This window comes from Aspergillus pseudoviridinutans (genome assembly GCF_018340605.1).
Source record: "Aspergillus pseudoviridinutans IFM 55266 DNA, scaffold_2, whole genome shotgun sequence".
Taxonomy (NCBI): domain Eukaryota; kingdom Fungi; phylum Ascomycota; class Eurotiomycetes; order Eurotiales; family Aspergillaceae; genus Aspergillus; species Aspergillus pseudoviridinutans.
In genome coordinates, this window is record NW_025091282.1 from 2,048,273 (window position 1) to 2,061,759 (window position 13,487).

General features: G+C 50.3%; 6 protein-coding genes across 6 annotated transcripts; 4 read left to right on the top strand and 2 right to left on the bottom strand.

Moving 5' to 3' along the window:
• Positions 1–167: 167 nt before the first annotated feature.
• Asppvi_002783 (putative proline--tRNA ligase AIM10) lies at positions 168–2,402 on the top strand (the record flags this gene model as incomplete). The annotated part of the gene is made up of 7 exons (XM_043298763.1): positions 168–269; positions 322–400; positions 456–499; positions 553–643; positions 697–776; positions 828–957; positions 1,015–2,402. 7 exons carry the CDS (start codon positions 168–170, stop codon positions 2,400–2,402), a joined length of 1,914 nt encoding a protein of 637 aa, XP_043154698.1.
• Positions 2,403–2,800: 398 nt separating this feature from the next.
• On the top strand, positions 2,801–3,548 carry Asppvi_002784 (prefoldin subunit 5; the record flags this gene model as incomplete). Its single annotated transcript, XM_043298764.1, has 4 exons — positions 2,801–2,864; positions 2,960–3,246; positions 3,308–3,425; positions 3,481–3,548. The coding sequence occupies 4 exons, from the start codon at positions 2,801–2,803 to the stop codon at positions 3,546–3,548; spliced, it is 537 nt and encodes a 178-aa protein (XP_043154699.1).
• A 499-nt stretch (positions 3,549–4,047) lies between these two features.
• Asppvi_002785 (uncharacterized protein) lies at positions 4,048–6,855 on the bottom strand (the record flags this gene model as incomplete). The annotated part of the gene is made up of 9 exons (XM_043298765.1): positions 4,048–4,738; positions 4,795–5,085; positions 5,143–5,726; positions 5,782–5,985; positions 6,087–6,216; positions 6,269–6,311; positions 6,366–6,692; positions 6,772–6,794; positions 6,845–6,855. 9 exons carry the CDS (start codon positions 6,853–6,855, stop codon positions 4,048–4,050), a joined length of 2,304 nt encoding a protein of 767 aa, XP_043154700.1.
• A 910-nt stretch (positions 6,856–7,765) lies between these two features.
• On the top strand, positions 7,766–10,283 carry Asppvi_002786 (origin recognition complex subunit 1; the record flags this gene model as incomplete). The annotated part of the gene is made up of 3 exons (XM_043298766.1): positions 7,766–8,569; positions 8,630–8,754; positions 8,810–10,283. The coding sequence occupies 3 exons, from the start codon at positions 7,766–7,768 to the stop codon at positions 10,281–10,283; spliced, it is 2,403 nt and encodes an 800-aa protein (XP_043154701.1).
• Positions 10,284–10,605: 322 nt separating this feature from the next.
• Positions 10,606–11,967, bottom strand: Asppvi_002787 (WD40 repeat domain-containing protein; the record flags this gene model as incomplete). The annotated part of the gene is made up of 1 exon (XM_043298767.1): positions 10,606–11,967. The coding sequence occupies one exon, from the start codon at positions 11,965–11,967 to the stop codon at positions 10,606–10,608; it is 1,362 nt and encodes a 453-aa protein (XP_043154702.1).
• Positions 11,968–12,373: 406 nt separating this feature from the next.
• Asppvi_002788 (ankyrin repeat domain-containing protein) lies at positions 12,374–13,429 on the top strand (the record flags this gene model as incomplete). Its single annotated transcript, XM_043298768.1, has 6 exons — positions 12,374–12,431; positions 12,485–12,510; positions 12,622–12,750; positions 12,801–12,923; positions 12,987–13,316; positions 13,379–13,429. 6 exons carry the CDS (start codon positions 12,374–12,376, stop codon positions 13,427–13,429), a joined length of 717 nt encoding a protein of 238 aa, XP_043154703.1.
• Between the last annotated feature and the right edge of the window lie 58 nt (positions 13,430–13,487).

Below are 13,487 nucleotides of genomic sequence, written 5' to 3' on the forward strand. Positions count from 1 at the left end.
CGGTCCCCGAGACGCCAGACGCTGGGACCATGTCTATGGAGTATTGTCTTCAGTATCAGTTGCAAATATGGAAGAATTACATGATAATATGATTGTATAATGTTGCATTGACTCTTATTGTTTTCACTTATATATTTGATTTATTGACTTTAATTCTTTGTCAATTCATGATTTCTGGGGTTCGCCCGATCCCGGGCCGCTTTTCGAGGACATGTCGAGCATACTTGGGAACGATTCGATTAAGTAGAGCTCAGAAATGCGCGATCCACGTATTACTCCCAGGATCTGGTCAGTTGTTGCTCAAGTACTGAAACATCATAGGTGGATGGTAGAAATCGTGTCACCAATTTCTGGATTCCGACGGGAGGCATCTCGAAAAAGCCTTCCCAAGGCGAAAAAGGTATAGTAGTCTTATACTGGCCTTTCCAAGAACAAAGGTCATTGACTTGGATCAGCGGATGCAAACGAACTCTTGATCCGAGGAGGCTTCCTCCGACAGGTAAGCTGCCTCATGTCGGGATGTTGGAGCCCGCTCTCTGACTGTTATGATAGGCCTACTCGGGAATATTTCATATGTTACCGCTCGGATTGCGGGTGCAGGAAAAGCTAGAGCGTCTTATTGATAAGCATATGCGATCCGTGGGTGTGTAAAAATTGGTTGCCTGCAAAAATCTCTTTCATTGACTTGGTTCTTAGGTGCCTCGAAGGTATCTCTATCGTCTATATCTTCTCAAGAGCTCTGGGAGCAGTCAGGTCGTCTGAAAGAAGGTTCAGAGGTGAATTTCGTCCATCTTTACTCTGTATTCCACACTAACTCAAGCATACAGGTCTTCAGATTTCTGGACCGGAAAGAGTCTCGTTTCCTTCTTGCCCCTACTCATGAAGAGGAGATTACTACTTTGGTGGGAAGCCTCACAAAGTCCTATAGAGACCTCCCTTTACGCGTCTATCAAATCTGTAAGTGAAATAGTGACCTCTCGATAAATATACGTGGCTGATGTAGTTACCATATAGCAAGGAAGTATAGAGATGAACCACGACCAAGGCAAGGCCTGCTTCGTGGGCGAGAGTTCCTTATGAAGGATCTATACACGTTCGATTACAGCGTTGAAGAAGCCTTGAAGACATACAGCTTAGTGAAAGCAGCTTACAAAAACCTCTTTGATGAGTTGAAGATACCTTACCTAGTCGCTGCCGCAGACTCAGGAAATATGGGCGGGAGCCTGAGCCACGAATTCCACTTTCCCAGCTCAAAAGGCGAAGATACAGTGATCAGCTGCTCAAATTGCGACCATGTCTACAACGACGAACTCGCAGATGGAAAAGCTCATAACATTGAGGGGGCTCAAAACACCGGTGCTGAGCAAGTATCAGGCTTCGACACGGGGCCAGCTACAACTGGAGATAACCCAACCGTCTCAGTTGACTTATGGATGGCGATATCAAGAGACAGAAAGACTCTCTTGCGGGGGTGGTACCCCAAGTTCTCCATGCGCGAAGCAAACCAAGAACCCGAGGAACGCGAAGTCAACTCCCATGCAGTCAAATCTATAGCCACCGCAGCCGGGGTTGACATCGATCTTAGCGTAGAGAATCCGCTTGAGCAGTGGGTCTTACAGGTCAAGTCTGACAAGGAATCTGGTATCTCCAACTCCTCTGAGCGTCCACAGGTGCTGGATCTGTACGACGCTCAGGTAAGAGTATACAAGCGCCCACCTCTAAGTGACCTTCTGGAGAAGGTCAACCGCACCGCGGACGAGATTGATTACTCCATGCTCGATCGCTTCCCTGGCACAAATCGAGCGCTGAACCTCGTTAAAGTACAAGATGGCGACAAATGTACCAAATGCGCAGAAGGTTCATTGAAGACTCATACCGCTGTCGAACTCGGCCACACCTTCCACCTTGGCACCCGGTACAGCGAAGTGCTCCAGGCATCCGTCATGGTCGATCGATCGCTATCCGGGGGCTCTCAATCCAAAGACCAGCTGGTGCCCATGCAGATGGGCTGTCATGGAATCGGCGTCTCACGCATGATCAGCGCCGTGGCTGACAGTCTCGCTGATTCAAAGGGCCTCAATTGGCCCCGAGCAATGGCACCTTATGAAGTAGTAGTAGTTCCCGGGAAGGGACTGGAGACGGAGGCAGAGAAAGTGTACGACTCTCTCGTCTCGAATCACACCTCTCCCATCGACGCTATCCTTGATGACCGCGACAAACCGATGGGATGGAAACTCGGGGATGCAGACTTGATCGGATACCCCGTGATCATCGTGGTCGGGAAAGGATGGAAGAAGGCGCAGACCCTCGAGGTACAATGCCGTCGCTTGGACAACCTACGCGAAGACGTGCCATTGGATCAGCTGCCGTCCTTCGTGCAGTCCCTACTAGAGCGACTATGAGCATGGCTAGGCAACCTGAACCCATCCAGTCTGCAAGCATGCACGCAGAACCATGTACTTATATTGTAAAATGAATGTACACTAGCATTTCAATCAATACCCTAATCTCAATACTCTGCGATTATAGCTAGTCCGATAAAAGAGTGGTGCGTGGCGGTACCCACATACTAGTAAAACCGTCCATGCGGCCACTATCTCCACGCGCCGCAATCAACCATCCGAAAAAAGCACCCATCTGGTCCCATCAATCAATCAATCAGTCGAAGCAGACCTCTCCAGCTCGGTCACCTCAAATAAACCAGCACAGTGCACCGGGCCATTTCCCGCTTCCGACCAGAAGCCAAGGCTTCCTCCCTCTTCTGCTCGAAAAAGACCACTTACCAACCATCACCACCAAAATGCCACCTACAAATCCCCCCGCATCCGACACTTCAAGCTCAGGCGGAGCTCCCCCCGGCGCCGGTAAGCTCTCTCCTCCCTCGCATGTGCCATTATTGGAGTATTCCATACTGCACGTTCCAATCGAAGAGTAGCAAATCTAAAAGAAGCGTCCACAGTGAACATCGCATCTCTCTCCGTGCCTCAACTCCGCGCCCTCCAAACCCGCCTCACCTCGGAGCTTGAGCACCTGACCTCCTCCCACCAGAAACTGCGCGCCGCGCAATCCAGATTCCGTGACTGTGTGCGATCCATCAATGATGGGGTCGTGGGGTCGGAGAAGAAGGGAACAGCTGGGAAGGATGATATACTCGTTCCTCTGACGAGCTCTCTGTATGTGAGGGGTAGGCTCGCGGATCGAGAGAAGGTGCTTGTTGATGTTGGGACGGGCTTTTATGTTGAGAAGGTTTGTTGAGTATTCCTGCAAGATCACATGTTTGAGGGCTAAGTTTGTCTTCCTCGAACAGACGGCACCGAAGGCCATTGAGTTCTACGAAGAAAAGGTCAAGGGTTTGGAAACCAATTGTGTCGAGCTAGAGAAGATTGTACAGACTAAGAGTGCTCAACTGAGACTCTTTGAAGATGGTAAGTATCAATGCCTTCTACGCGGACTTTTTCGATAACTAACTGGCTATTCCAGCTCTGAGACAGAAGATGCTAAGCGGCGAAGCTGTCCCATCTTCAACCGCAGCTGCTGGTGCAGGCTAATTTCATCGCATAAACTTTGTGACAAGAAGGGCCCTTATGGTACAGTCTCCAGAATAAAATCAGTTACCATCCTTAGGATTATATGATACCTGGTGCAAATCCATATGGATAAGAGATAACAGGACCTTGTTTCTATGTAGGCTTAGTACAATCTGGCGCAGCATTGCTCATATTGTCCAGATCGCGACTCAGCAAAGTGCGAATCAGAAAAAGCATCTGGCTTACGTCACAACTGATGCGGGCTCCTCCCAGCTGTTTGAGCTGCTCTTGCACAAGGCGAGGATTGTATTCAAAACAGTCGAACGTCTGTTTCCAGGTGTTATTGTCCTCTTAACTCGCCCAGTCCGCAGGCGCAAACTCTCCGTTAAGGTCCTAGTACGAGATTGCCTAGACCCATGAATTTTGTTTAGCTAGAAATCGACCGCGGCAACGGAAAGGGAAGGCGAGCGAGTTACATTACGCATCCTGAGAACAGAATCTGGCGGACTAAAGAGCTCAGTCAGAACAACGTGCCGAGATCTGCGTCCAACAAGACACGCATTTGAGGGCCGATGTTGACCTGCTGGCGATTTTGACGTGCAGTAATGGCTTCATCAGACTTATCGCTCGAAGGGCTCTTAGGGACTCGCTGCTTCACTTTTTCAGATGAAGTTTTTGTTGAGCCTAGCAGCTCCGCAACCTGTCTCACCAAAGCAATCAACTCCCAGAATCCTTCGCATTTGCCTCCGGTGGTCTCTTCTATGGGTGGAAAAAACGTGTTCAGACTGGGACTGTATCTCGCCGTATGTCCAAGCGGTATATTCGCATGCTGTCCGAGCAAGTTGTCCCAGTTTGGATCGAAGATCGATGCACCCCAAGAACTTGAGGGGACCTCGGAGATTGGACCGGTGATGGCGGCAGAGTTCTGTCCACCGTACCCTGACGCAGTCGTGCGGCTGTACTCATCGTAGCGGGCGATCTCGAGGATGTACTTGGTGTTCTTAAGTCGGTACCGGATCGCCGTCTTTTCGACAAATCTGGACACTGGGGCAGAAGCTGGGAAGACGACCTTCCTTTGTGGCTTTGCGGAGATGTCGTTGATGTCCGCAGTGCGTCGGAAATTGATAGAATGAGAGAAAGACCTCAGTGCGGCATTGATGGAGGATGTCTCATAGAACTCGAGGGATTTTATTTCAAGCTGCCAGTCGGATCTGTTACGCATGAATCAGTTTGGAAATGGATACCGCAAGGTCAAAACTGGCTTTACCTCTCAAAATCAATGACGCCTATCTGGAGAGGGGGCCGCTGGTCGGCAGAATGGCCGCTCTTACGTGGACTGAGCCAACGTCGTTGAGTGATTTCATACTCATGCGCACCGGGACTTTTGGCAAACTCTGCTTCTAATCGAAGCAGCGCATTGTTGGATCCCAGAAACTCAAAGTTCACTGAGAAAGCTGGTTCGGCATCAGAAAGGTTTCCTGTCACGCTGTCGCAGGGTTCGAGAATATCGGTGGCCTTGAAACATCTGGCGAGCAGCTCATCTTTACCAAGGTTCAGTCTGTACATTTCATGGGAGTCAGTTATCCTTCTACGTTCAAGTAGTAGTCATACGTACCCTGGGATCAAGCGGCCCTTTGTTTGCTCATGCAGCAACATTTCTCTAAACTCTTCAAATTGATACGAGGGCTTCTCGTCCTTGGGGAGACGGTATTCATCCAGCACAAATGATCCGAGATTGATGCGCATGCGCAAATGACCACGAACGAAGGCAACGCCACGTAAAGATCTCTCGATCGCCTGGAGAAGACGAGAATTGTTCTTTGATTGTATCAAGGCGGCTCGGATCTCCCATTGCTCGAGCTCCTTGGGGCGGGATCCCTGGAGGCGTGCTTTTCCAAACTGCTTTTTGCGCTCCATGACAATCGCCTCTTTCATGGAAGCTGGCGCAGGAGGCTCAACAACATAAACCTTGGACTTGACATTGCTATTGGCAATGATTTCACTCCACTTGGTCCTCAAACACTGCACTATTTGTCTCATCGTATCCCAAGATTGTCCACAGGCACAAATGTAGGCTGGCATGTCCTTTGGGACGAACAAGTGACAGCCGAACTTCGCCCTGATTACATCAAGAGCCTCTAGTTGTGGACCGAGGGAGTCAACGAGAGACGGGCCTTCTCTTGGCCATAGAAAGAGCATCTATGAGGCAAGGAGTTAGATTGCAAAAACAAGCTGTACTGTTTCAAGAACTGACCTGCTCCGGAAAAGTCGACGAGTTCTCAGGGGCCTTTCTGAGCTGCTGTAATATGTGTTCGCGCCTTTCCTTCAACTCAACATCTGCCTCCTTGTTGACGGAGTGTGCGTTGATCTTCGCCCACTCAAGCTTTTTCTTGGCTGGAACGGAGGGACTGGTGCACTTTGCAATGATTCTTTGAAGATGCTCCTTTGCGGAGGCAATCTGAGACGGTTCCCCCCAAAGAAAGATAGCCTGTTCGCTATGAGTGAATGCGTCTTGACCGAGGCGTTTTTGAACTGGCTTCTTTGAGTCGGATGACTCACCTGGTCTGTATAGGCAGGCGGCTTTACGAAAGCACCTGTCTTCTTGCTAATTTCCTCGAACACCTCGTGACGACCTTGAGAGACGTGAGAGCTCCGTCCAGTTATTGTGGTCCTCGCTACTCCGAAGAACCTAGATCCATGTTAATCTTCAAGCCCATGAAGAGAGACCGCGATTTACCTACTCGTATTTAAGGGCTCCGAATAGATCTGGTAGATTCACAACACCTGAAGGAAATTGGAGTGAGTTCCTCGTGCGTATATAGGGAATATTGAACCGACCGTTGGGCTGCGCTCCATTACGCCATTTGGCCTTAGAGGGCGAGTCTTTGAAGAATTGGTTTGAATTGTGTCGCGTTGTGGTCTGTCGAACTGCAGGGCTTCCCCACGCTCTCAGCGGTCGCTCAATACCTCTTACCTGTGCGGTTTGGCTTTTGGGAGTCATCATGCCGCGAGAGGTGGATCCTTGCTGGGTCTGACCTTGAGACTGTTGTTTCTGTGGTTCGATCCTTGAGACCATATTGGATGGAGATGGCCGATGAGATTTAGATGACTGTTTCATTCGACGCGACTTGGATGCCTTCAAGTCGTAGCCTGGCAGCTCCCATTCTGCAGATCATTGTCAGTTGAAGCCCAATTTTGCGGTGATCTTGTTGCACGATTTGAGGGACGGATATTTTGTTCTTACCAGCTGCTCCTCCAGGCTCGTGACTGTTAGAGGTTAGTGGTTTGGACATCGATGTTGCTGAGCGTCAACTTACTCTCTCGCCATCTCAGAAAGAATCAATGGAAGTGTGCAATGAGAGGGATAGATAGTTAAGAAAGCACAATAGTAGCACGTGATGCTGAGTTAGCCTGAAATTGATGCAGTGACTGAGTTGAATAGATGTAGTGACAGGGCAGGAGAATCAAGAATGAATCAAAAGTGAATGGATGTTAGCCAGTGAGGTGGTGATAGGGGATCAGTGAATAAGTAGTCAAGACAAACAGGGGCGTTGTGAAGAGCAAACAGAAGAACTTCTATAAGCAGAAACATCTCCTGAGCTCTTGCCTATCAGAATACAAGCATTAGGTATTGCCAAGTGGTTAACTTGCATTTGTGTCTTTAAACGAGCTAAGTACTAAGTAGTCTTAATCAGAACTACCTATGAATTGCTGAGATGGCGGAGATGTACAGCTATCAAACAGATTACATGTAACCATTCTTAGGCAGAAAATTGAGCTTGTGTTCATCCATTAAGCGTATCCTAAGCCCTGTAGTGCTAACCAGCTGTCATTTGGCTTCACTTCCAGTGCAAGTATAAGCGAAACTGAGGTTTTTTGCCCGAGACTTGAGTCGTCCAAGTATCAGAGAACCATTTCATCAAACGTAGCCCTCTGTAATGACATATATACTAATGGCTCAATGCTTTCAAAGCTAATATGCAGTCTATATCTAAAAAGATATCAGAAAGGGTGATTGATTCGAAGTAGTGAAAAGTGAGGTAGCACAATCACATTGTATACAAGACCCGGTGGTGCTATGATTTTGATTGGTGGACGGCCTAGCAACCACACTAAACCCAAACAGGGTCAAAGTGGACAACGCGCATTGACGCGTCTTAAACTCTTTCTTTAGCTTCAACACTGAGAGAAGGCTAGACCTTGCAACCCATTTCCGCCATACGCCCCAATTGAAGGAAATGGCCGTGGCCTCTGCTGGCGAATTTGAGAGTACTCCTTCTCGCAGGCACAGTGCTCGGCAACGAGCACAATTATGGATGACCAAAGGTGGTCTAGTGCGCGATGATTCCGACGACGAGCTAGGGGATGAGGACCTCCCATGGCATTGGATCTATGACATTGAGGAAGAAGATACCAAAAGCAAAGAAACGACACCGGCCACCGATGAGCCCGAGACAAAGTCGGCTCGCAGACGCGCAGCTCGCCCTAATGCGAAGCGCCGACGGAATATCATAGGGGCGCGGATGGGTTCCTTCGAGTGTCGGTTGGGTCAAATCGTGCTACTGAAATCTCCAGAACCGGGAAAGGACTGGGTCGGCATCATCACTGAGTTTCTAGAGGAAGAAGATGAGGAGGCAGAGGATGGGGTGGTCAAGTCGGTTAACATCATGTGGTTTGCGTCCCCGGATGAGTTCATGTCGACCAAAAACAAGCGACGGGCGGACGCTTTGCCAAACGAACAATACCTGACAGCAGACTTTAATGTCAACCCTATCACGTCGATCAGTGGTAAAGCTACCGTGATGTCCAAGGAAGCTTTCTTTGCCAAGTATCCGAACGGCACTCCCCCAAAGGGCAAGGAGGAATTGGCCGAGTTCAACAAATGCATTATCTGCCGGAGAGGCGTAAACCAGCTTCAAGGCAGATATACCGACGAATTCATTTGGGAGGACGTGTACCGGGAGGATAAGATCCATGACCTTGTTACCATGATCAAGGACGGGTTGAAAGCGGCCAAAAAGCGCAAGCATGTCGACGACGATGTGAGTCCCCCTAATTCTCCTGCTCGCGTGAGAAATGGCTGCTAACGGAAATGCACTCAGTACATTGATACGAAAGAGGATGATGATTTTGCTCCCTCTACACCTCGAAAGAAGCAGAAAGTAGCTTCGAATGCTACTCCACAATCGCGACGCAACAAAGCTCTGACCACCCCGTCGCACAAGAGGTACAAAGTCATATCTGACGATTTCTGGAACAGAGGTTGACAAGCTGCTCCACAGGATCGTCGTTAAGAAGCCGTTAGAGTTTACACCACTTGGAACTCGAGTTTTGCCTCCTTCTCATTTCGATTCACCATATCGCCAAGCACGTACCCTACTGCATGTTTCAACCGTACCTACATCACTTCCTTGTCGAAAGACAGAATTCGACACTGTTTATAATCACCTTAGTGCAGCAATCATGGAAGGAACTGGCACCTGCATTTATATCTCAGGAACACCAGGGACCGGCAAGACAGCTACAGTACGTGAGGTGGTTGCGCAGTTGAATGCTGCCGTTCTCGCTGAGGAAATGGACGATTTCATCTTTGTTGAACTCAACGGAATGAAAGTGACTGATCCCCATCAATCTTATTCATTGCTCTGGGAAGCGCTCAAGGGTGATCGCGTTTCTCCTTCCCATGCGCTTGACCTCCTCGAAAGAGAATTCTCGCATCCCTCCCCCAGACGAGTGTCATGTGTGGTCCTCATGGACGAGCTTGATCAGTTGGTCACAAAGAACCAATCAGTCATGTACAATTTCTTCAACTGGCCTGCCCTTCGTCATTCACGACTTATCGTCCTTGCTGTGGCAAACACCATGGATCTGCCGGAGAGAACGTTGAGCAACAAAATCTCCAGCCGTCTCGGGTTGACTCGCATTACGTTCCCTGGTTACAAGCATACAGATCTCATGGAGATCATCAGCACTCGATTGGCCAATGTTCCTGGAAACATCGTCGATGCGGATGCCATTCAATTCGCGAGTCGGAAAGTAGCTGCTGTCAGTGGAGATGCTCGCCGTGCATTAGACATCTGTCGACGCGCCGTGGAAATTGCAGAACAGTCCAGCGAGGCTGCAAAGATCGAGGATTTTGACGCGGAACAGAACGGTGACGACAACGAGTCCCTGCCCCCTACTCCCAGCAAAACCCCAGCACGACGACAGAAAGCCATTAGCAAGCAAACAGTCAAGGTCGAGTCGCCTCAAAAGAACACAGCCCAGAAGCAGACTGTGGGCCGAGTCACCATCGCTACTATCAAGCAAGCCATCCAAGAAGCAACCTCCACCCCCCTCCAGCAATCACTCCGCTCCCTTCCGCTGTCCGCAAAGCTCTTCCTCGCCGCTTTACTAGCCCGTATTAAAAGGACCGGTATTACGGAATCAACGTTCGGCGATGTGATCGACGAAGCCAAGAGAATCGCCGACGCAGCAGTTGCAGTCGCCAGCACAGGCATCAAGGATTTCTTGCTCGCCGGGAACAACGGGGCGCGTGTGAGAGCTCTTAGCTTTGCCGCTATGGAGCTCATGAACTCTGGAGTCCTTGCCTTGGAAAACGGGGCGGGAGTCAAGGGGCCCCTAGGCGGTTCTACCATTCCCAGCAGAGGCGACAGAAGCGGGAAGGTGAGGCTTAGGGTTGCACCAGAAGATGTTCGAGCCGCGTTCCGTGAGGACATTGAGGCGAAGGGATTGGGACTGGGCATGGACCAGTAAGGGTTCGGACTTGCATTTGTCGGCGTACCCAGGTATTGATTGAGACTATCTGTACAAAGACTGATTTGATAGCAAAGATACCCTCAGCTCGTTTTGAAGTGCTATAGATCAAGAAAGACTCAGAACCATTATAATGTGATTGATCCTACGCAGTTCAAGTTCCTATCATACAACAAGAAAATATGTTTTGTAGATTCCCCCGTGACCTTGCATCGACATTACTCTGAAACAAACGCTGAACTCCATGTGCGACAAAAGAACCAAACAACAGCCCGATTCTGCATTTGGATCAAGGGTATAAAGATGACATCCACGGCCTAAACTAATATCTCTGTCTGCCAAGAGTCGGTGCCCAAGTGACAGGATGAGACTCCGGCGTCGCCTCGTCGTCTGGTTTCCAGACCTTGATGGTCTTATCGGCCTCTCCGGTGATCAAACGCAAGCCGGTCCGATCGAATGTAGCAGACATGATACCGGCTTCGGCGTCCAGAGAACCCGGCTGGGCCATGGTGTCGATGGACTGGAATTTGTAGCCTGTCTTCCAGTCCCAGAAGCACATGGAGCCGTTATCACCACCGGAGAAGAGAACGTTGTCCTCGTTCACGGCGAGGGAGTTGATGACGGCATTGTGGCCCTCGAAGTTCTGCATGAAGTCGCCCTCGGGACACTTCCATTGCTTGATGCTTCCCGTGCTGGCGCTGGCGAATGTGAATTCTCGCGGATGGATGGCGATGTTGCGCACGCCCTTCTTGTGGTGCGTGAGAACACCCATACTCTTTCCGGCTGCAAGGTCCCACAGGCGCACTGTAGCGTCGAGAGAACCGGTAATAATCTGTGGGTCGGCCTCCTGGCATTTCAAGTCGGCGACGGTGCCCTTGTGGCCTGATAGAACGTGGACGTTGCTTCTTGTCCGCATATCCCAAACTCGGGCAACACCGTCTCGACCACCGGTCACCAGAAGGTCGAGACGCGGATGTACAGCGAGGGTATATACTCCGCTCAGGTGACCGTGATAGTGGCGGATGACCTTGTTTGTTTCCAGATCCCAGCACTTGACCATTTTGTCTTCACCACAGGAGAAGAGGTACGGGTGTCGGGGAGACACGGCCAACCCGCGGACGGTAGAGATATGGCCGGTCAGCGTCAGACGAAGAGCACCTGTCGCAAGATTCCAGATCTTGATGGTTCTGTCACCCGCACCGCTAGCAAACCATTCGTTGTTCGGTTCCACTGCCAAACTCCGCACCCATCCCAGATGTCCCGAGATCACTCTCATCAGCTTCCACGGAGGATGCCAGTCAGGTCTCTGCTGTCGCGTAGCCGAGGGTCTCTGAATCAGACTCTTCGGCTGATCTTCACCTCCCACTCCGCCCGCGGCTGGTCCAGCAGCCCTCTTCACGAGAGACATCGAGGCGCCGCTGCCGTCTGCTTGTGGCTTCGTTTGCGCTTGGATCTTTGGGCGCTTCGCGCGACCTGCTGCTGCTGCTTTCGCTTGCTTCTCGGCGAGAGCTGGAGGTAATTCCTTCACATCTGAGTATTCTGCCTTTCGTCGGTAGGACAGTCCGATCGATCCATCGGCGACACTAGGTGTGACCATGAGGTATTCGGAGCCGAAAAGTTCAGCGGTCCGTTTTGCGGACCTGCGGACGGCTTCGTCCGGTGTGGTAGAAGGGAAGACGTCCATGGTATTTGAATGGTAGAAAACTCAGACCAAATTTCAGAAGTCCGAATGATTGTTCAGGGCGGTACTGGATTTAAAAGACTGACGCAGGTCGTCAGTGAGGACGTGCTGTACGCGTCCTGGACCCCGTTTGAAGGGCCTAATTGTTGGTGGAATTTGCTTGAGTAAAGTCACCGCATCCGTGATGTGTCGGACAAGAAAAGCGACTGTAGCAGAAAGGTGCAAAGGGCGACAATTGAGAGCCGATGGTCAAGGTAGTAATTTGACAGCAGTGACCTCCGATTTGCCTTTCGGCGGAGAGAGCTTTGCTGGGTGCCTGAGGCAGCAAGGTAGATTTCAGGTGTCAATAGCTCCCCTCCAGAGCTTCTTGCCATGCTCCACACTTGTCGGGACAGCCCAGTACAGCATGATGAACCCAGATCAAGAAGCGAAATTTCCTCTGCATGAGGCAGCTAGAGAAGGCAAAAGTACTTCTGTTACTTTCCGAAAATATCTAAAAACAGGAGCTAACTTGCGACAGCTTCGACTGCCGAGTCGCTGTTGAATGTAAGTGCGCGGAAAGCTGCCCCGCCGCATATAGATCATCCCAAATATCTATTGCTCGGTCTCAACAACGAAGCGGCTGTCCTTTGTTTGTCCATGCTGATCTGATCGCAGGCAAACCCGAAACTCGCTACGGTCAAAGATGAGGATGAGCGTCTCCCCATCCACTGGGCCGTTGCGTTCAACCACCATGACATAGTAGAGCTCTTAGTAGCTCAGAAGAATTTCGATCCGGACGTGGAGGTCAGTTGAACTCTCGCATGTTACTTAACGGGCTGCTAATACTCTTCTAGGATGGATCAGGATGGACTCCGCTCATGATCGCAGCGAGTCTGAAGAATGCAGAAGGCGACCCCATCATTGACCTGCTACTACGGAGAGGCGCAGACGTCAGCGTCAAGAGCGTCTCCGGTCAGGTATGTTCAAATAACTACAGAACCAGCTACTATTTGCTCCTTCCGCCCGCTCACTTCAAGTAGAACGCCCTCCATTTCGCAACATCCAAAGGTAACATCTCCACCGTGCGCACGCTATTAGCAAACAAATGCAGCGCCCGAGTCAAGGACAGAAGAGGGCAATTACCACTTCACCGCGCTGCGGCAATTGGATCTATCCCTATTATCAAACTTCTCTTGGAGGAAGGGAAGAGCCCGGTCAATGCTACCGATATCGATGGCTTAACGGCTCTGCATCATGCCATTTCCGAGGGTCATGGGGATGCGGCGATCACATTGCTCAAGGCTGGTGCGGAGGCCGACAAGAAGGATTCGGAAGGTCATCTGGCTATTGAAATGGCGCCTGATGCGAGAGTGGGTTGTCCGCGATTCCGGTTGGCCGAAGTATAAACGAGCTGACTTTCGTTCTCTTTTAGGTTAAGAAATATATCTTGCAGATTGCTGAGAGAGAGGGTATTGAACTTTGATTTGAACGCAGATAGAATATTTTACTGCAGAGCGATTACCGTGTAACATGTATCGGAT